Source organism: Sinocyclocheilus rhinocerous, unplaced genomic scaffold, assembly GCF_001515625.1.
Source record: "Sinocyclocheilus rhinocerous isolate Xijiao unplaced genomic scaffold, SAMN03320098_v1.1 scaffold495, whole genome shotgun sequence".
NCBI lineage: Eukaryota > Metazoa > Chordata > Actinopteri > Cypriniformes > Cyprinidae > Sinocyclocheilus > Sinocyclocheilus rhinocerous.
In genome coordinates this window covers 608,765-628,614 of record NW_015629560.1, presented here as the reverse complement: position 1 = coordinate 628,614, position 19,850 = coordinate 608,765, and the positions used below count along the sequence as shown (strand labels likewise).

Below are 19,850 nucleotides of genomic sequence, written 5' to 3'. Positions count from 1 at the left end.
CGAGACCCTTTTGGGGTAGGGGCGTGTTTGTTTTGGTGATTTCAAATGTCAACATTGGCTACCAGAAATCGCTTACCCCACCTTTAACACACCCGATTCAGATAACCAGCTCGTTAGAAGTGAGCTACGTGCATGAACTGTGTTCCGATCGATAGGATCCCTACACAGTGTTCATTGCTCCCTACTCCCGCGAGGACTGGAATTGGGAACCGCTGATGTAGCCTATTGTAATGTTGTCTCTGGTATTCTGGTCTGTGAGTGTATATGCGTTCAGGGGGCATGGCTTTGGATGGTGATTGCAGGGAGGGTGGGACGTTCGCTTTCAGTGCTATCAGGCTAAAGTTAGCATTTTCCAAGATCTCCTAGTGCACCTTTACGTTATAGTAGCTAAAAAGTATTTATAGTGAAACAGATATATTGTTGTAGGTTAATAGTGCAGGCCCTGTGTGGGCCTAGTGAGGGCTTCCTGGGGGCTAAGTGAGGGCTGCCCATGCAGGGCCAGTGCTAAAGGGCCAACGTTTTGCCAGTGAGCAAATTCTCAGTGGCCCTGTGCTGGCAGCCCGCTGGGAGCCCTTAGGCTAGCCCTAAGTGGGCCCGTAAAAGGGTCAGTGCAGGCTTGTTTGCAGGGATGTGATTGCAAAATGTATTCTAGGTAATTGCTAGGCATTAAAGGGATTAAACACAAATTAATATATTTTTGATGAAATCTGAGAGCTTTCTGACCCTGCATAAACTACAACGCAACTACCATGTTCAAGGACCAGAAAGATAGTAAGGACATCATTAAAATAGTCTGTGTGACATCATTGGTTCAACCGTAATTGTATGAAGCTACAAGAGCTACGAGCTATGCAGGAGCTGACATTCTGCTGTAGAACGTCCATCTCTCTTAGTTCATCTTCTGAATATTCTGGTTCAAATAAGTAAGGCTGCGCAAAAAATTGCAATTCATCCTCTTGGTTTACAAAGACTGTTTTATGTACAGCGTCTTCCTCTGCTGCAGCACATCCGGGTTCTACGTCAGAGCATCAGTTCCTGCATCAGCAGCACTACACGCATGCGTTGTTATACTCTCATGAATGCATGTCGAAGACTGACATGGAAGAGAAGAAATTGTTGAATAAAGTCATTGTTTTCTTTGTGCACAAAAAGTATTCTCGTAGCTTCATAAAATTAAGGTTGAACCACTGATGACACATGGACTATTTTGACGATGTCCTTACTATCTTTCTGGGCCTTTCTGAACGTGGTAGTTATGTTACTGTCTATGCAGGGTCAGAAAGCTCTTGGATTTCATAAAAAATATCTTATTTTGTGTTCTGAAAATGAAGGTCTTACAGGTTTGGAACGACATGACGGTGAGTAATTAATGACAGAGTTTTCATTTTTGGGTGAACTATCCCTTTAATAAAACATTCTGGATATTTGCTTAGGCGTTCTCGGCAGTAGACAGAAAACTGACAGGAAGCTGATAAGGTGTTTAGAACAGACCGAAGAACTGTGCCATGTTTGGTGGACATACTGTAGTCCCAAAGTTCTTAGAGGTAAGTAAGAATTTTGGTTTTCTAGAACAGTGGTTTCCAATCCTGGTCCTGGAGAACCCCAAAACTGCACTTTAGATGTCTCCTTAATCAAACACACCTGATTCAATTCATTAGGAAAGACTCCATGACCTCAAATGTGTGTCAGATAAGAGATACATCAAAAACGTACAGTGTTGGGGGTTCTCCAGGACCAGGATTAGGAACCACTGGTCTAGAATGTCAGAAATTTTAGGTCTAGGGCGGAACCACTGGTCTAGAATGTCAGAAATTTTAGGTCTAGGGCAGTGGTTCTCCATTCATGGTCCTGAATAACCCCCAACACTGCACGTTTTAGAAGTGTCCCTAATCAAACACACCTGATTCAACTCATCAGCTCATAAGTAAATACTCCAAGAACTCAAATGTGTGTCAGATAAGAGAGACATCAAAAACGTGGAGGACCAGGATTGGGAACCACTGATCTAGGGCTACAGATTCTGACAGAACCATGTATGCACAATAACAATATGTTGGCTATATGTTTGCTAACTACCTTCCATCCACAGTGGAGCGGCTAGGAGGTTTTCCTGGTGGTGGACGGGGCATGAAGTGTGCAGTAACGGCTTCCCCGCTTGTTGTGGGGGTAATTGGGCGTGGTATCTTGCTCTTCCGTAAAAGTGGGCTGGAGGATGAGGACAGTGAGGGAGCATCATCTCCATGACGATCGGAACGAGAACCCAGAAGTGATTCTTCATCTTGAGAGCGTTCAGAAGAGGCAGAAGAAATCTGGTCCCGCTGCATAGCAGCCACGATTACACGCCTATCGGAGGATAACGACGGGGAAGCAGAGGGTGAAATTGGAATGTGGTGAACCCTCCTCTGCATCAGCTTCTCTTTAGCAGATCCAGGTGGTGGATCTAGAAGGCTACATGGTTCTAACACTGGGATACGGCTGTGCCGACGACTGGGGTCTTGTTTGGGAGCAGAGACTGGAGAAGAAGTGCCGTTTCTGGAAGGAGCATCTTCCTTTCCCTCCTCCAAAGTGCACTGGTTGAGCTCAATGGAGCGCTCAATGATGGGAGACTCACTCTTGGGGTCTTTTAGCTTTGGAGCCTGCTTGTTGCCATCTCTCGGTGTGTGTGAAGGAGGTGTTAGACAGCCATTCATCAGAACTGGGCTACGCGGAGAGGGAGGTGTGCGTGGAGACGGCACCAGGTTTGGCACTGGGCTTGAAGGTTTCAGAGGGCCATTCCCATTTAGCAAAGGATCCCCCTCAACATTAGAGGGGCTGGTGGGCTGGAAGGCAACCTGCTCCTGTGGGGAGTTGATGTCAGCTGTGTTGTCATGTGGATGCATCTCATTGTTGCCATTTTCAGTATCACGTCTCTCCAGTGGAACACTGTCGGATGCAGATTGGGAGGACAGCACAGAGGGGCGCTGAGCTGTCAGCTGAGAGAGGAATAGAGAAAATTAGCTATAGGTTACATAAATGTTCATGTCCTTGATGTCACCTGGGGGTCACAAATTCAGGTTCAGTCTTGATGTGAATGCTTGTATTGGAAACCAAACATGCTTGCATGCAGATGTAAACTGTTCTTTGACAAACCACACACAACATCTTTATGTTAGTGAAAAGAGAATGTCTATAAGTTATAATATCCTTCACACCAGGGCCTGTTTCATTTCAACAAGTTTACCAGATAAGCCATGTTTATTTCAGTTAGTCTGACTTGTCAATTGATTTGGTTCAAAATAAGTCAGACTAACTGAAATAAGCCTGGCTTGTTTGGTAAACTTATTTTATGAAACAGCCCCCAGGGGTGTCCAATCCTGCTCCTGGAGGGACAATGTCCTGCAGAGTTTAGTTCTAACTTGTTTCAAAACACCAAGCTGGATGTTTCTAGTAAAGGCCCGGGTATACTTCACTTTCCGCGTTCCGTTCCGTCTTCCGCACAGCTTTCAAACTATACTCAACCGCGGATGAGCGCAGACGGACGAGTTCGACACATGTGCAGTACCACCTACTTGACTTGCGCTCTGTCTCAACATTCATCTCGTGCATGCGCTGTTGTACGCACACCGTCCGCGCGGTCCCAAAAAATTGCCTGCACTCGGACGGGGTGCGCAGCTGTCCGCGAGCCCCCCTGATGACAAAAATGACGTAATGCGGACGGTGCGCGGAAGGCCGAAGTATACTTTGGCCTTAATCCAGAAGAACTTAATTAACTGGTTCAGGTGTGTTTAATTAGGGTTGGAGCTAAACTTTGCAGTACAGTTGCACTCCAGAAGCAGGATTAGACACCCCTGCTTTAGACAACTTGGATGAAAACCTGACTGAATTAAACAGGGTAAGAGATGGTTAGTCACATATTCAGAGGAACGAAAACACATAAGCCCTGTTCCAAAACCTAGTGACTGATTTGGAACTCTCTAAATAAGCATTACTTCTGTATGGCACAAACAACGCACACAATTATCTCCTGAAGTGAAGCAGAGGACTTGACTTACAACTGATTCCAGTTAGCATGATGCTAAGCTAACACAGTGGCCTCCAGGAGCAGGATTGGACACCCCTGTCATAAACAGTACAAGGGGCGCAAAAACACTATTGACAGACCTGCAAGTAATAAAATGTAAAACTATAAAATTTACTAGTATATACCTAGAAAAGATACACCAGGTTACAGTAGTGTTATTACACTGCAAAAGACACTAGAAAGCCTACCTGCTACAGTTAAAAAGTCTATCCCAGACTATCCTAGGACGCGCATGTGACTAGGCAGACCCAAACCTAGTTCACTAGGTTTACCAGGAACAGAGCTATTAACAAAGTACACAGTTTTAAGGACAACCTTGACAGAAATATTTTTGGGCATGCATAATGGACAGAACAGCATTCCTGTGTTTCTTTGAGGAGAGAGCACACAAAAAACTTCAGTCACATACAACAACAAATATCAAGAACATACAGAACATAGGAAGCAGTAAGACTGGAGAGAAGACATGTTTGGTTGGCAGAGATGGTCGAAGTTATGGGAAGCACGGAATGGGAGTGCCTATTCACCTGCTGAAGTTGAGCGCGGGTGATTCGTATGACTGAGGGGAACTTGGTGTTTGCAGCAGTTGCTGGAATGGCAGGAAGTTTCCTGCGTCCAGGCGAATGGGCAGCATGGGGCTGAGAAGGTAGTGGCAGCGAGGCATGGCACGAGGAGGTGGAAGAGGAAGGGTGGTGTTGGTGGTCTGTAGATTGGCTGCGCCACATCCCAGGCGGGGCGCGCTGGTGGAGGGGGTCCGAAAGGGTGGTCAGGAGAGTGAGCGGGCTAGGGGAGCGCAGGTGCAGGGGGCTGCACGTCCTTGCCACAAGCTCCTCAGGTTGGGATGCAGGAGAGGTGGGCAGCTAGAAAAGGAAAGTGGGGAACAGTGGAAGGGAGGCGAAGAGCGTTTAGTGAGGTGGATCAGGTGAGTCAGAGGTGGTGAAGGGGTAGTGAAGTTGGAGAAAAGTACAGTAAAAAGATATCAAAATGGCCAGAAAAATAGTAGGAGGTAATGAAGGAAGAGGAAGCAGATGGTTATGTTGAAAGAATTCACTGACATCTTCCAGAGACCGCAGCACTTAAATCAAACTTTCAGAGGGTCAGTAATATGCTTGAAACTGCAACACTGTAATAAATTAAGCCAGCTCTGTGTGGTTTTACAACACTCCTTCCACAGACAGTGTCCTAACCTGGGCCGTGAGGATACAAGAGTTCAGGTAACAAGATCAGCTTAGCTCAGACTACCGTAAGATTACATCACAGACCTGAGGGTGAGCGGTCTGTATCTCATTACTGTGGCTGACAGGTGAGCTGCCCTCAGAGACCACCTTTATCCTGCTGACACTTGTGAGTGTGTGGCATAGAAAGTGTTAACCTTATTTACGACATCAGGAAAAGAGTAGTAGAAAGGAAACTTTCATGAGGGCTATTTAAGTGAAAAACACTAATTACTGTAATGTTACATTAAGTAACATAGTAACGTTTTTTAAAACTGACAGATAAATCAAAAAGCACAGGAGATTAAAGGGATAGTTCAGCCAAAAATGAAAATTAATTACCCCATGATTTAATCACCCTCAAGCCATCCTAGGTGTATATGACTTCCTTCTTTCAGGTGAATACAATAGAGTTTATTAATTAATATATTTAAAAATGTCCTGGCTCTTCCAAGCTTTATAATGGCAGTGAATGGGTGGTGGTATTCAATAGTCCAATAAAGTACATCAATCCATCATAAAAAGTGCTCCACACAGCTCTGGGGGGTTAATAAAGGCCTCTTGAAATGAATCGATGCATTTTTGTATGATAAATATCCATATTTAAAACTTTATAAACCGTAATCTCTAGTTTCCACTAACTGTTGTATGTGCGTACATGAGAGAGTGAACCATACCTTTTAAGTAATCTTATATTGTGTACCTGTAGGAAACACTGCACCTTACACACATGCATTTAATCAATTAGTTTGTTTAGATTACTGTCTTTTTTTTGTTTTGTATATGATTAAAGTGTTGCCAAGATGCTGATGCTTGCAAAGTGTTACCTCATACTCAGTTCCTGTCTGGCTTGTTCATGTTCACATTTGTAAGAGAGAAACAGTCTAAAATTCACCTAATCTAAATTTAGTTAGAAACTTGGCAGGGTTTACACAGGCTTTATATAAAATATTATCGTCTAAAATATAATATGTGTGACAAAAAAAATAACAATTCAAAGTCATTGTGATTTGTACAAAATTTCTGTCACTAAAGCACTGTCATCCTACTGTTCAGGTCCCTTTTGGTCATAGTACCTATAACACCTTCCATAATTTGTCTTGATAAGCTAAAGCATTGCCAAGATAGAGCCTCACGTTATGTTTGGCACCTTTGTCATAACTGAGGAGCTGTTTTGAAACCTTTTCTGAGGATGGGTCTAAAGATAATTTGACCAAATTTTAAATTGTACACAATTTAGCAAAAAACACAGTTTTCTCAGCCATAGTTACCTGTGTGAGTGCTCCTTCAGCCAGTGCCTCACCAGGGCTGGTGGGGGTAACAGGAGGCCCACCAGCAGTGGGAAATGCACTGAGCTCCAACCGATCCATCCTTTGTGGGCCCTGGACTGTGTGAGGTGTGTGGGCATCTCCATGTATGGGACTAGGAGTGGATTCTTTATCCGGTGATTCATCCATTGGCTGCAAAACTTCTGGCTCCTCTTCACACTCATCAGACGGGCTACTAGTGAGTTTAGCCTCACGACCTGGGCAACTTCCTGCTGCCTCTTTGAAGTCCGGCAGGTCAGAGCCCTTCTCTACCATCACCCAATCATGCAACTCAACATCTTGTAGACCTGAGCTTAGGTTTAGAGCAACAAAGCCACTGTTAGCTGCACCGTCGCCCTGCTCAGGAGATCCCGGTGAAGCAGGCTTGGGTGAGCCACCGCCAGAGCGGAATTCCTCATCATAGTGCCAAACACGCTCTGTGTGACTTCCGTTCAACATGGCCATGGCAGGGATACCGTCAGCATTCCATTCCTGTGCTGTACCAGGTGGCTGCTTGCCAGAACTGGTCACAGAAACCAAAAGAACGCACACTAAGTCTTCAGAACATACTGAATAGTTGCTAAATACTTGAAAAAATGCAATCTTGAGTGTAGAAGTCACTTACCAGGCCTCTACAAAACGCTCAGTGTTGGGTTTGGGCTCCAAAGTTAGTCTCTTCTCCAGCTCAAAGCTATGGATATTGCGTAGTTTCCTCAGAAGAGGAGCGTCTCTATCTGAGGGCACCACCTCTGACCGGACTCGCACTGGTGAACCAATGCTCGGCCCTGCATGGGGGCTTTGATTGCCTTGGTTGCTATGCTCATCCTCTGTTCCCATCTAAAAGAGAATGACAACAGAATATGAAACATCCAAGAATAGACAAAGATGTCTATGATTGATTCAGTTCATGGTACAAATTCTGGTACCTTCCAGACAGCAGGACAGATTTGGTTCCGGTTGCGGTCCAGGCCCTCCCAGACATCAGTCTCCTGGTTCCTGAGAGGAAGGTTCTGAGATCCAGGCAGGTTCTCGGGCCGAGCATTGTCCCCATCACTGAGCTGCTCATCTTGCAGAACTTCATCTGTGTTCTCCTTCAGAAGATCTCCAGGCAGCAGTGAGGCATTCACAACGCTGGAAGAAAACAGAAGCACCAGAGAACTCTTCATGGTGATACCACTACTTGGAAAATGCAAATGTTTAAGAGAGTTCAACCAAATGAAAGTAAAGCAGTCACATGATTTACCCCATCTGAGCTGGTGTGAGGCGCGTATGGTGCTGTGGCGTGTTTGCCGTGGCAGTGATTGTCAGTGGGCTATCTGAGCTCATCCTTTCCCAATCATACGGGTCATTTTCCACTACATTGTAGGTTCTCATGCTATTCTCAAAAACGGTCCTCAGTAGCTAGGGTGGAAAAAAAGTTTCACATGAGATTGACCACTGATAGGTATTTCATTGATCTATTAAAGTGTCAAATTTTTACCTGGTAGTCAGGTTTGGTAAAGTAGTCCAAATTGCTGATGTGCTCCAGAAAAACATTGAATTCTGGGGGCAGGTGTTTCAACATGAGCCGATGATCGTATGTCTCTTTTAACTTCCCCACTTGCTCCTAATGCATAAATACACAAATATCATGATCACTTCCCAACAAACAAGAAAATGCTTTTCACAGCACTTCTTCTTCCAGCCTGATCAGCACCTTGTCTTTTATCTTCCTCCAGGGTAGCTGCCCAACCAAGAACTCCACCAGCATGTAGAACAAAGACCACAAGTCATCATGTCTTCCCATTTCCTGTGAGAGTAAGACCAACACAAATCGGATCAGACCAGAATTATCCTGGTAGCTGAAACATTATCAACAACAGCTGAGACTGTGCAGGAACAACAGGGGGATACGTACCTTGTTCTTATGGGCATTGATTGAGGCGTATCGTACTGTACCTCTAAACCCAGCAACAGGACGGGGCTGAGAGAGAATAGAATCTTACAGTACACATATATATATATATATATAAACACCAGTGACAAATAAATTCTCACAAACGTATAAACAAGTACAGTCATAAAGACTACATTAGAAATGACTATTGATACTGACCGGTCTGACTTCTTGGCAGGAGTTTGTAAATTGGCGCGCCAAACCAAAATCTAACATGTAGCAAGTTCGACATGTGCTAGGAAATCGGCCCATGGCAAAGTTGGACTGAAAAGAGTGTGAACAAGTGAACATTACAAAAAGGTTGCAAAATTTTGAGTAAGAAGTAAACTTTTAAGCATCCTATTGTTATACTAAGTGTACTATTTAAGTATACTGCTATTTATTTACAACACAGAAATATGTCACTCACGCTGGCAAAATGAGTCCCAATGAGCAAAATGTCAAAAATGAGTTATTGTTATTTTGTTATTGTTAAGTCAATTTTCAGAAACGTTTACTTTAACTTAAGACATAACGGATTATGTTTGCGTGAATACTCGCCAAGACAGATTAAATACTTTTCTGTGTGTATTTATATATCGGGATCGCGTGCTGTCTGAGAGGCATCTTTGTGGGCAAGATCCGGATGTGTCTGTCAGCGCCAGTAAGAAACGGGTTAGTCTCCCACAAGACCCTCTGTTTTACTCACCCTCAAGGCATCCTAGGTGTATGTGACTTTCTTCTTTCAGACGAATCCAATCAGAGTTATAATAAAATTGTCCTTGCTATTCCAAGCTTTATAATGGCAGTGGGTGGGTGTTTTTTTTCAACAGTCCAAAAGTAGTCAAATAAAGCGCATCCATCCATAATAAAACGCACCTCACACGGCTTCGAGGGGTGAATAAAGGCCTCCTGTAGCGAATCGATGCGTTTTTGTAACTATTCCAAGCTTTATAATGGCAGTGGGTGGGTGTTTTTTTTCAACAGTCCAAAAGTAGTCAAATAAAGCGCATCCATCCATAATAAAACGCACCTCACACGGCTTCGAGGGGTGAATAAAGGCCTCCTGTAGCGAATCGATGCGTTTTTGTAAGAAAAATATCCATATTTAAAACTTTTATTTTGGATGCGATTAATCGTTTGACAGCACTATTTTTTTGTTTGTTTGGTGTGGTTCGCTTTCACACTGCCCTTGTTGCAAGTAAACCAGAAATTGTAAACAAAACCACATGTGTGCTAAGGTCATCCATTCATTGGTTTATCCATTTAAATGTACCAGTTCGTTTGGAACCGGACCGAGACCACCTCTTCAGCTCGGTCCGCACCCAAGTGTGATTGCTGTATTCACACCTGCCCAAAAGATCCGCACCAAGGGGGGAAACGAACTTGAGTTCGATTCAATCGAACCAAACAAGACAGGTGTGAATACACCCTTAATGAAATCATTTTTGTGAATACCTCAAATTTGACAGAAATGTACATTTTTCACTTGTTTTCCCTGTGGCTTGTAATTAGCCCGTGCGCGTTCTGACTCATTTTGCCAGCACGGGTCACAGATATATATTTTGTAATCACTGTAATTTGTTGTTGCAGGCAGTTAAAAGAGTTTAAAGGTCTTACCGGTTTGATGTCACGGTGTAAAAAGCCAACTGAGTGGATGCTCTCAATGGCCTCCAGGATCTGCAGACCCAGTCTTAGTGTAGCGCTGACTGTGAAAGTGCCCCGGTTCATGCTCCTCCTCAGATCCGCTAAATTGCGGCCCTGCAAAAGCCAAAAAGGCAACAGATTTTTTTACAGTAAGTAAAACAGTAATTTTAGCTGCAAATATTTGATTGAAAAACAGGTTTAATATAACGTCATAAACAAATGCACACAGACTGCAAAGCCTGAGGTCTTCAAATTCATACACAAATTGCAACAAACAAAAAGACAAATCTACATCTTACATGCACAATTAAATTAATGTATATTGTAGCTAAGTGATACATTTACAGGTTAATTTTTTTGTAGGTCAAACAATTGATGTTATCTTATTGTTATTCATGACAAAAAAGAAAGAAAGAAAGAAAGAAAGTTGATTTAACTATCTTTATTGTCTATTATTTATCTTCATAACTTTCTACGTAAATTGCTGCACTCTCACATTACAACTATTAGGCTTGTAAGATCATCATCAAAAACTTATTGTAATATTCGGCACACATTAAGTTAGAATAAATGCATAACCTGTCAATCAGACCTCACCTGAAGCTCCATGACAACATAGTTAAAGCGATCATTGCGGCCACATCCAGCAAACCGACAAACGTGATCTTTTCCTGAAACAACGAGATGGCACTTCATTAGACTACATATCATTGCAACTCATTTTATGGCAAGCAGTCATAGAGGAAGTCATTTACACATAGAAGTCTTAAAGGTACAGTGGCAAACAAGCCTGTTTAATTCTAAAGTTCAAAGAGGAGGTTCAAAATTTTGTTTTGGTGCATGAAACCATGCCAAAAATGTAACTGGACTGCAAAGAGAAAATGCTACAAAAGTTTGGAATCTGACCACTTCACAAGACAAATAGTAAACAGTAAGTTTGTTTCTTTTTCAGTCCATGTGCTCCACTACTCCTCCTCCTAATGGAGGTCTGTCCAGAGGAGGAGGGTTTATGGCTTTAGTTCAGTGCGGCTCAGCTCTCCTGGGACACTCTCTGGGCCGCAGTAGCAGATCAGACTGGCTTCAGCCATATTCTACTCTGATCTACTCCTGCCTTCTGCCCTGACACACCCTACAGTCCCCCGCAAGACCCTCTCTTACTAATATGCCTCTTCCTTGAGTCCTCTGTTATTATGATTATTCTGAGCGCATTGTTTATTTTCATTATTCACAAAGTATTCGTATACTGAATTATGTGAAAAATGACATAACTATGTATGAAAAATACAAGTAGATTTGCATGTATTACTTAAAATAAAAAGCAATAATATCATGTCATGTGTTTGTTTACTTCTCTGGGGTGGCGAGTAGACAGAGAGATCTCCAGTTACAAGTCTTTCCCTCAGGAAGAGATAAAACCACTCTGTCCTATCATACAGCCATATTACAGCCAACATGATACAAGTACATTGATTTTTTTCATAAGCAGAGTGGAGAGGTGGAAGAAGACTGTAAAGGGAGGGAAAGAGGATAATGATGGTGTCATTGCTGGGCTCTGCTAATTGATTTGTTGATTCTTTGCCCAGAGGAAAAGAAGACACGGTTTGATTTCAAGCTTGGCTACTGATCCTTACAGTCCGAAGAGCTGCTTAACAATCATTTTGCTCTATTTGAAACTATTAAGATTTCCTCTTTGAATCCCAAAATTCAGGGTTGCATTTATCTGGTGCAAAACTTCGCGAATTTCAATGAAGGAGATTGTATTAAACTTAAACACAGAAATGTATACTATATACAACCAGTAAAACAAGAAAGTAAAGTATGTAACATAATGATAAAGCAGTATTTATAGAAGTTTTTACCAAGAACAAAGTGACACAAGATACACTACCATTCCAAAGTTTGGGGTCACTACAATTTTTTAATGTTTGCATTTATTGATGTAACACATTTATTTGATCATAAAATACAGTAATATTTGTGAAATACTATTACAACTTAAAATAATTGCTTTCTATTTTAATATATTTTAAAATGTAATTTAATCCTGTGATTACAAAGCCGACTTTTCAGCAGCTCACTTCAGTTTCCTTCTAATATGTTGATTTGGTACTCAAGAAATTTATTTGAAATTATTTATTATTATCAGTATTGAAAACGTTGTGCTGCTGCTTAATATTTAAAATTTTTGTGAAACTGTAATACATTTTTTAGGGTTCTTTGATTAATAGTAAGGTTAAAAGAACAGCATTTATTTTAAATAGAAATAGAAAACTTTACTGTGTCTTTACTGTAACATTTGGTCAATTTAATGCATCCTTGCTGAATAAAAGTACACATTTCTTTCAAAATAACCATACTGACCCCCACACTTTTGAATGGTAGTACATGAAAATTAAAAAAAGGCAAATTTGTGAATTTATTCAAGTATGCCATTGGTGAATGTATAAAAATCACATTTATCTACACACTCCAAAGAGAACGAAAAACTTGAAATCGCATCATATGACCCCTTTAATAACTTGCCTTGCAGTTTCTTCAACACCGCCACCTCCATCTTCAGAACCTGTTTGGGTTGTTGAGCGGACTCTGCTTTCAGAGCCACACTGGTGCGGTTCATCAGGTCCAGAGCCTCGTAGATCTCGCCAAAGCCGCCACCGCCAATTTTTTTCAGCTGAGGTAAAAAACAAAGAACAGAGTGATATCACTGTATTATCTTTGAACTGAAAGATGAATGATTAATTATAGATTATTAATCATAGTAATTACTAGTAATTGGATTATTTCAAAATGTAATTAAGCCAATTCAATTCTAAGCCAACTGTTTTGGAACCTGATCCAAATCACATCCATATTAAAATATGAAATGCATCTCAGTCACAGACTAAAACACTAAATTTGACTGTTTTGGTGTAAAATACATTGAGTAAGGGGAAAAAATAATCAATATAATTAAAATAATTTACACGACCCCTTTAAATATTGTACAGCAATAATACTAGATTTAATGCACATGTCCTCTCCAATGGCATCACAGTATATTCTGCACAGCAGTCAGATTAAATTTTCTATATTTTGCTATTTATTTCTCTTGGCATCACATGTCCCTTTGTGCCACAATCTCTTCTGCCCCCTTGTGCCACTTCCTTTTCCCCCTCAGATCTCCCTGTACAGTGACAAATCTGGTTTTCTCTGGGGATTATACTCGGTTGATTCAGCAGCAGGCTTATACAACATGTTTCGTCAGAGGAAGCAACGTATTACTGATCAGTGCACTAAAGGAGCTGGTCAGTGTGTGTGTTACAACAGATGAACACACACTGCACTACGAGATCAGCGTGAGGAGTGAGTCACTACCTGCCATTATCTGCACAGTTACTGAAAACAGTCTCACTCACATACGATGGTGTAAGCGTAGGTAAACGTAGTATCACATACTTTCCAGAAAGCAGATTTCTGTTTCTTTCACAGTCAGGAATTTTATTTTTGTGAGCAACTATCTCTTTAAGAACTGTCTAAATCAATAACTAGACCGTCTGGTCATTTAACAAGCCAAGCACTACACTGATGTGCATTAGATAAAACCTGCTGACTTACTACTTTCCATCGTTCCTTCACCAGAATGCCCGTGGACAGGATGTCTGTCTGCTCCTGCCCTGCGCTCATCCTGTCTGTGGTCGAGCTCGTCCCCTAACGCCAGCGACAGGGGTCTGGGTCTGGCATTGGAGCCGTGTGGTGCCCACTGGACCCAGAGAAGAAAAGAACATTGTGTTAGTATTGCTTGTTGTCCTGTGACGGCATTTACAATGCACAATCAGTGGCTTCATAATCAGTAATCAAAACTGCTGAGTAAAAATTTAATATTTGATTAAGCAAGCTGGATGCCCAAGAGTGTCAAAATAAAGGTGTATCTTAAAAATATATACTGATTGTTTAAAACTATAGAAGAATAGCTACTTTCTCTCTGCCAGCGAAAATAGTTCCAAAAGAAGCCAAAGCATCAAGCTTTGCGTGACAACGGTCTGGAACAGCGTATGTGAGTGTAGCGGAACACCGAGATTTCCGTTCCCGCACTGCAAACATCGGGATCACCTTGTTCCGATTCCACTCCGGGTTTTCCATCACACACACTCTCATTTAATATGTTCTGGAACTTGGATAACACAGACAAGTAGAGCCATACAACGGAGCATCCCAGCGACATGTCACTCTTGGGACACTATTTCACCAATCAAATTGAAAAAAAATTGTCTCTGTCTTGTACTAGTTGCTTTGGATAAAAACGTCAGGCAAATGTAAATGTAGACACCATTAACCGCATGATATCATCTCTTAGAAGTGAGATAAAACTTTCCTGTCTTTAAAGAGCTCAGTGATTGGCAGCTGTCATTTTAACACGTTCGCATATTAACACTAAAGGACTGATATATGAAAGTAATGTATTAGAGGTGTGCAGGCTGTTTAAAAAAACCCGTATGTAACACTATGAGCTGTTACAGTCCGTTTTTTGCAATTCTTAAGAATTCAATTCTTAAGACTTTTACTTCTTGATAAACACATCAGGCTAGTATGTGCCATATTTAATATTAATACCATGTCTATTCGAGTCTGATCTGGTTTAATGGCAGCGGCCCGCTGTTGAAATGTGATCCGCACAGCTCGATGTGTTGCGTTGCTACAGTCAACACCGACAACACATCCACACACTTCACATATTACATCTTGTTCATTCCAGTGGCTATGACCTTGAAAACAGACATATAACTGCATTAATATCATATGACTGCAGCATGTCACAGAGCCGTGTGTCCGTATCCATGTTACTCACCTCAATCCCGTTCCTCACAGCGCCGGGTGTGGTTTATAAATCTCACAAAATGCGCTTTAAAATCATGTCGAAGACGTCAGATGGTGTATATATATGCGGAATGTTCATCCATGAGGACGGCGGGAGATATCCTTTTCCCTGCCATATGCACAAACAGCGCCGTGTTTTTGTAAATGGCCCTTTATTATCGCAGCTCCTTCAGCATCTCTGCGGATTCGTGACGCTGTGATCCGCACAGCTCGATGTGTTGCGTTGCTACAGTCAACACCGACAACACATCCACACACTTCACATATTACATCTTGTTCATTCCAGTGGCTATGACCTTGAAAACAGACATATAACTGCATTAATATCAACTGACTGCAGCATGTCACAGAGCCGTGTGTCCGTATCCATGTTACTCACCTCAATCCCGTTCCTCACAGCGCCGGGTGTGGTTTATAAATCTCACAAAATGCGCTTTAAAATCATGTCGAAGACGTCAGATGGTGTATATATATATGCGGAATGTTCGTCCATGAGGACGGCGGGAGATATCCTTTTCCCTGACATATGCACAAACAGCGCCGTGTTTTTGTAAATGGCCCTTTATTATCGCAGCTCCTTCAGCATCTCTGCGGATTCGCGACGCGCGTCTGCTCGCGTGCGCGCTCGTCCGCGACGCTATCGCCTTTCGCAGCAGCAAGCGCGTGAACTAGCATTCCACTCTGCGGGTGCACGTGGAGTCTCAGAGCGCGTCCTCGAGAACGGCTCAAACTTGGGAGAAAGGTGCCCTCTTCTGTTTAAACCCGGGACATCACGATAACGTTAGTGTTGGCCTCTTGTTAAAGGGTTAGTTTACCCCAAAATTAAAATTCTGTCATAATCACATGTCGTTCCAAACCCCTAAGACCTTCGTTCATCTTCAGAACACTAATTAAGACATGTTTGATGAAATGTGAGCGCTCTGACCCTGCATAGACAGCAACGCAACTGAAATGTTCCCACTCCCAGTCCCAGAAACATAGCAAGGACATCGGTAAAACAGTCCATGTGACATCAGTGGCTCAACTTCAATTTTGTGAAGCTGCGAGAATACTTTTTGTGTGCAAAGAAAACAAAAATAACATAATTTATTCAACAATTCTTCTCCCACTGAGAAGAATCACTGATGTCACAAGGACTGTTTTATCAATGTCCTTGCTATGTTTCTGGGACTGGGAACAGTTGTGTTGTCTATGTAGGGTCTGAGAGCTCTCAGATTTCATCAAAAATATCTTAATTAGTGTTCTGAAGATGAACGAAGGTCTTACAGGTTTGAAACGACATGAGGGTAAGCAATTAATGACAGTGATTAATGAATTAATTTTTATTTTTGGGTGAACTATCCCTTTAAGTTTCTGTCTTCTTTTTAAAAATATTAAATAATATATGATCCCTTTTGTAAATAATGTACAAAATATTAATTTTGCATACATGCAATCAAAACAGGTTGTGAATTAGGCCATTTGCTATCCAGAAATAAACGTCTTACTTTCAGACAGGAAAAAGTTGGCTTTTTATGTGTCCTGTATATTTCCTATATGTGATGTCCTATAAATAGTAATAAGGGCATAAAAACATTTCTTTCATTTCTTCACACGATGAGGAGGAAAATGAAGGATATAAAATAGAATACATAGAAAGAACGAGTACATGGTTCCAAATAGAATACAAGAAAGAATACATGCCCTCTTATCTCATTTAAAATCATAACATGTCATTCAGATAGGCAGTTCTCAAAAGAAAGTAAGACAAATGTAAACAATATTTTTAAAAAATAAAAATGAAGAATACTATTTCATCGACTGTTCAATCACGGACCACTCAATCAATGGCAGCGTGACATTTCGACACAAAATGTCACCGGGCTCAAAGAACCACAAGTGAAAACGAGGAGAACGGCATTTAGAAGAACGGACTAGTAAACAAACAGGCGTGGCGTAGTAGCCCAAACTACATTTTTTGTTCAAGTACGGTGATTCTAAAACAATTCGTCCATTTTTCTCATATACTATTATCTCAGTGGCATACCTAAGGTGTTAATTATTGTCAGTGGCTGACAGTTGCCGAAGTAGCGTCAGTGGAGCTAAGGTCTGATACTTGTTACTTTTCACAACGCTACTCAGGAAGGACCAATCACAGCTGTTAGTGATTAATGAACACAAGAAGTTTAAATGTATTTTTATACAGACTGATGACTCAAGCTACCGTTTGCATAATCAGATAACAGTCGCTAAAAATTAATATTTTAATATTAATATTACAAACGTTTTCAAGTACCTCAAGTAACACAGAAACGCATTGAAACTTGAATGCGGCTGAACGGATGAGCCATCATGCGCCCCCTTGGGGGAATATTACTTTGTGTCATATTACATCAGTAGCTAGTTTGTCGCCCAATGCGAAGAACACACCTCTCTAGCCCTATCAAATAACTTCCTCTGCATTTGGCGGAATCATGGAGGTGAATGTTTCAGCTGAATCTTTTGAGAGGTAAATTACAATAAAGCCACATTGGAACGATGTTCATGGCCACACATAACGTGGACCCTGCATAGACAGCAACGCAACTGAAATGTTCCCACTCCCAGTCCCAGAAACATAGCAAGGACATCGGTAAAACAGTCCATGTGACATCAGTGGCTCAACTTCAATTTTGTGAAGCTGCGAGAATACTTTTTGTGTGCAAAGAAAACAAAAATAACATAATTTATTCAACAATTCTTCTCCCACTGAGAAGAATCACTGATGTCACAAGGACTGTTTTATCAATGTCCTTGCTATGTTTCTGGGACTGGGAACAGTTGTGTTGTCTATGTAGGGTCTGAGAGCTCTCAGATTTCATCAAAAATATCTTAATTAGTGTTCTGAAGATGAACGAAGGTCTTACAGGTTTGAAACGACATGAGGGTAAGCAATTAATGACAGTGATTAATGAATTAATTTTTATTTTTGGGTGAACTATCCCTTTAAGTTTCTGTCTTCTTTTTAAAAATATTAAATAATATATGATCCCTTTTGTAAATAATGTACAAAATATTAATTTTGCATACATGCAATCAAAACAGGTTGTGAATTAGGCCATTTGCTATCCAGAAATAAACGTCTTACTTTCAGACAGGAAAAAGTTGGCTTTTTATGTGTCCTGTATATTTCCTATATGTGATGTCCTATAAATAGTAATAAGGGCATAAAAACATTTCTTTCATTACTTCACACGATGAGGAGGAAAATGAAGGATATAAAATAGAATACATAGAAAGAAAGAGTACATGGTTCCAAATAGAATACAAGAAAGAATACATGCCCTCTTATCTCATTTAAAATCATAACATGTCATTCAGATAGGCAGTTCTCAAAAGAAAGTAAGACAAATGTAAACAATATTTTTTAAAAATAAAAATGAAGAATACTATTTCATCGACTGTTCAATCACGGACCACTCAATCAATGGCAGCGTGACATTTCGACACAAAATGTCACCGGGCTCAAAGAACCACAAGTGAAAACGAGGAGAACGGCATTTAGAAGAACGGACTAGTAAACAACAGGCGTGGCTTAGTAGCCCAAACTAAATTTTTTGTTCAAGTACGGTGAAATTTTTAAAAAATAAAAATGAAGAATACTATTTCATCGACTGTTCAATCACGGACCACTCAATCAATGGCAGCGTGACATTTCGACACAAAATGTCACCGGGCTCAAAGAACCACAAGTGAAAACGAGGAGAACGGCATTTAGAAGAACGGACTAGTAAACAAACAGGCGTGGCGTAGTAGCCCAAACTACATTTTTTGTTCAAGTACGGTGATTCTAAAACAATTCGTCCATTTTTCTCATATACTATTATCTCAGTGGCATACCTAAGGTGTTAATTATTGTCAGTGGCTGACAGTTGCCGAAGTAGCGTCAGTGGTGCTATGGTCTGATACTTGTTACTTTTCTCAACGCTACTCAGGAAGGACCAATCACAGCTGTTAGTGATTAATGAACACAAGAAGTTTAAATGTATTTTTATACAGACTGATGACTCAAGCTACCGTTTGCATAATCAGATAACAGTCGCTAAAAATTAATATTTTAATATTAATATTACAAACGTTTTCAAGTACCTCAAGTAACACAGAAACGCATTGAAACTTGAATGCGGCTGAACGGATGAGCCATCATGCGCCCCCTTGGGGGAATATTACTTTGTGTCATATTACATCAGTAGCTAGTTTGTCGCCCAATGCGAAGAACACACCTCTCTAGCCCTATCAAATAACTTCCTCTGCATTTGGCGGAATCATGGAGGTGAATGTTTCAGCTGAATCTTTTGAGAGGTAAATTACAATAAAGCCACATTGGAACGATGTTCATGGCCACACATAACGTGACCAAAAGCACGCTGTTTAATTTGTTTGCGATATGTGTTGTCATTGTTGTCATTACTGTCTTGCAGGACATGTAGCATATGCTTGAAATCACTGTATTAAAGTATTAAACCAGAACCGTAATATGCACTGCTTATGTTATACTGTGTATAACATTATATTACAGCATCGTGCCGGGTGGTGAGTTTCAAGAGAAGTTTAAGAAAAACCATGACATAATATTCTACAGGTATATTTCATTTTTATTATTATTAAATATTTAACATTATTTTTGCCACTAAGTCTCTTTAGTCAATACATATTAAATAAATTGAATTGTTTTATTCATTTATTATTTTTGACCTTTGAACTCTACCATAGGAGACAGAGAGATAAAGCAGTGTCTCAGTACTTTGCCTCCTTCGAAACTTTAGTACTCACAGATAGAGGAGCCAGTCTGGAGCTCTGTGAACGGGTCTCTCAGGTGGACTGAGACTGCTTTC

General features: G+C 41.0%; 2 protein-coding genes across 7 annotated transcripts in view; one reads left to right on the top strand and one right to left on the bottom strand.

Moving 5' to 3' along the window:
- ttbk2a (tau tubulin kinase 2a) overlaps nucleotides 1–15,590 on the bottom strand; it is a 19,977-nt gene extending 4,387 nt beyond the window's left edge. Inside the window, exons 1-16 of one of the 4 annotated variants that reach the window (XM_016551260.1) lie at nucleotides 14,969–15,158; nucleotides 14,734–14,885; nucleotides 13,738–13,882; nucleotides 12,667–12,814; nucleotides 10,741–10,814; nucleotides 10,117–10,257; nucleotides 8,677–8,781; nucleotides 8,479–8,544; nucleotides 8,278–8,370; nucleotides 8,062–8,187; nucleotides 7,825–7,982; nucleotides 7,508–7,712; nucleotides 7,207–7,418; nucleotides 6,546–7,104; nucleotides 4,588–4,920; nucleotides 2,077–2,972 (exon numbers count right to left, since the gene is read on the bottom strand). In XM_016551260.1, the coding sequence (XP_016406746.1) occupies nucleotides 2,077–2,972; nucleotides 4,588–4,920; nucleotides 6,546–7,104; nucleotides 7,207–7,418; nucleotides 7,508–7,712; nucleotides 7,825–7,982; nucleotides 8,062–8,187; nucleotides 8,278–8,370; nucleotides 8,479–8,544; nucleotides 8,677–8,781; nucleotides 10,117–10,257; nucleotides 10,741–10,814; nucleotides 12,667–12,814; nucleotides 13,738–13,806 (3,185 nt within the window). In that variant the 5' untranslated portion in view covers nucleotides 13,807–13,882; nucleotides 14,734–14,885; nucleotides 14,969–15,158. Of the gene's footprint in view, nucleotides 1–2,076; nucleotides 2,973–4,587; nucleotides 4,921–6,545; nucleotides 7,105–7,206; nucleotides 7,419–7,507; nucleotides 7,713–7,824; nucleotides 7,983–8,061; nucleotides 8,188–8,277; nucleotides 8,371–8,478; nucleotides 8,545–8,676; nucleotides 8,782–10,116; nucleotides 10,258–10,740; nucleotides 10,815–12,666; nucleotides 12,815–13,737; nucleotides 13,883–14,733; nucleotides 14,886–14,968; nucleotides 15,159–15,376 lie in introns of those variants that run through there. The other 3 variants (XM_016551261.1, XM_016551259.1, XM_016551262.1) reach the window with 3 other exon arrangements.
- A 1,805-nt stretch (nucleotides 15,591–17,395) lies between these two features.
- The window catches only part of LOC107739230 (neutral alpha-glucosidase C-like), a 14,640-nt gene continuing 12,185 nt past the window's right edge, over nucleotides 17,396–19,850 (top strand). For 2 of the 3 annotated variants that reach the window (XM_016551258.1, XM_016551255.1), the window contains exons 1-3: nucleotides 19,226–19,317; nucleotides 19,535–19,597; nucleotides 19,729–19,831. In XM_016551258.1, the coding sequence (XP_016406744.1) occupies nucleotides 19,283–19,317; nucleotides 19,535–19,597; nucleotides 19,729–19,831 (201 nt within the window). In that variant the 5' untranslated portion in view covers nucleotides 19,226–19,282. Of the gene's footprint in view, nucleotides 17,486–19,225; nucleotides 19,318–19,534; nucleotides 19,598–19,728; nucleotides 19,832–19,850 lie in introns of those variants that run through there. The other variant, XM_016551256.1, reaches the window with a different exon arrangement.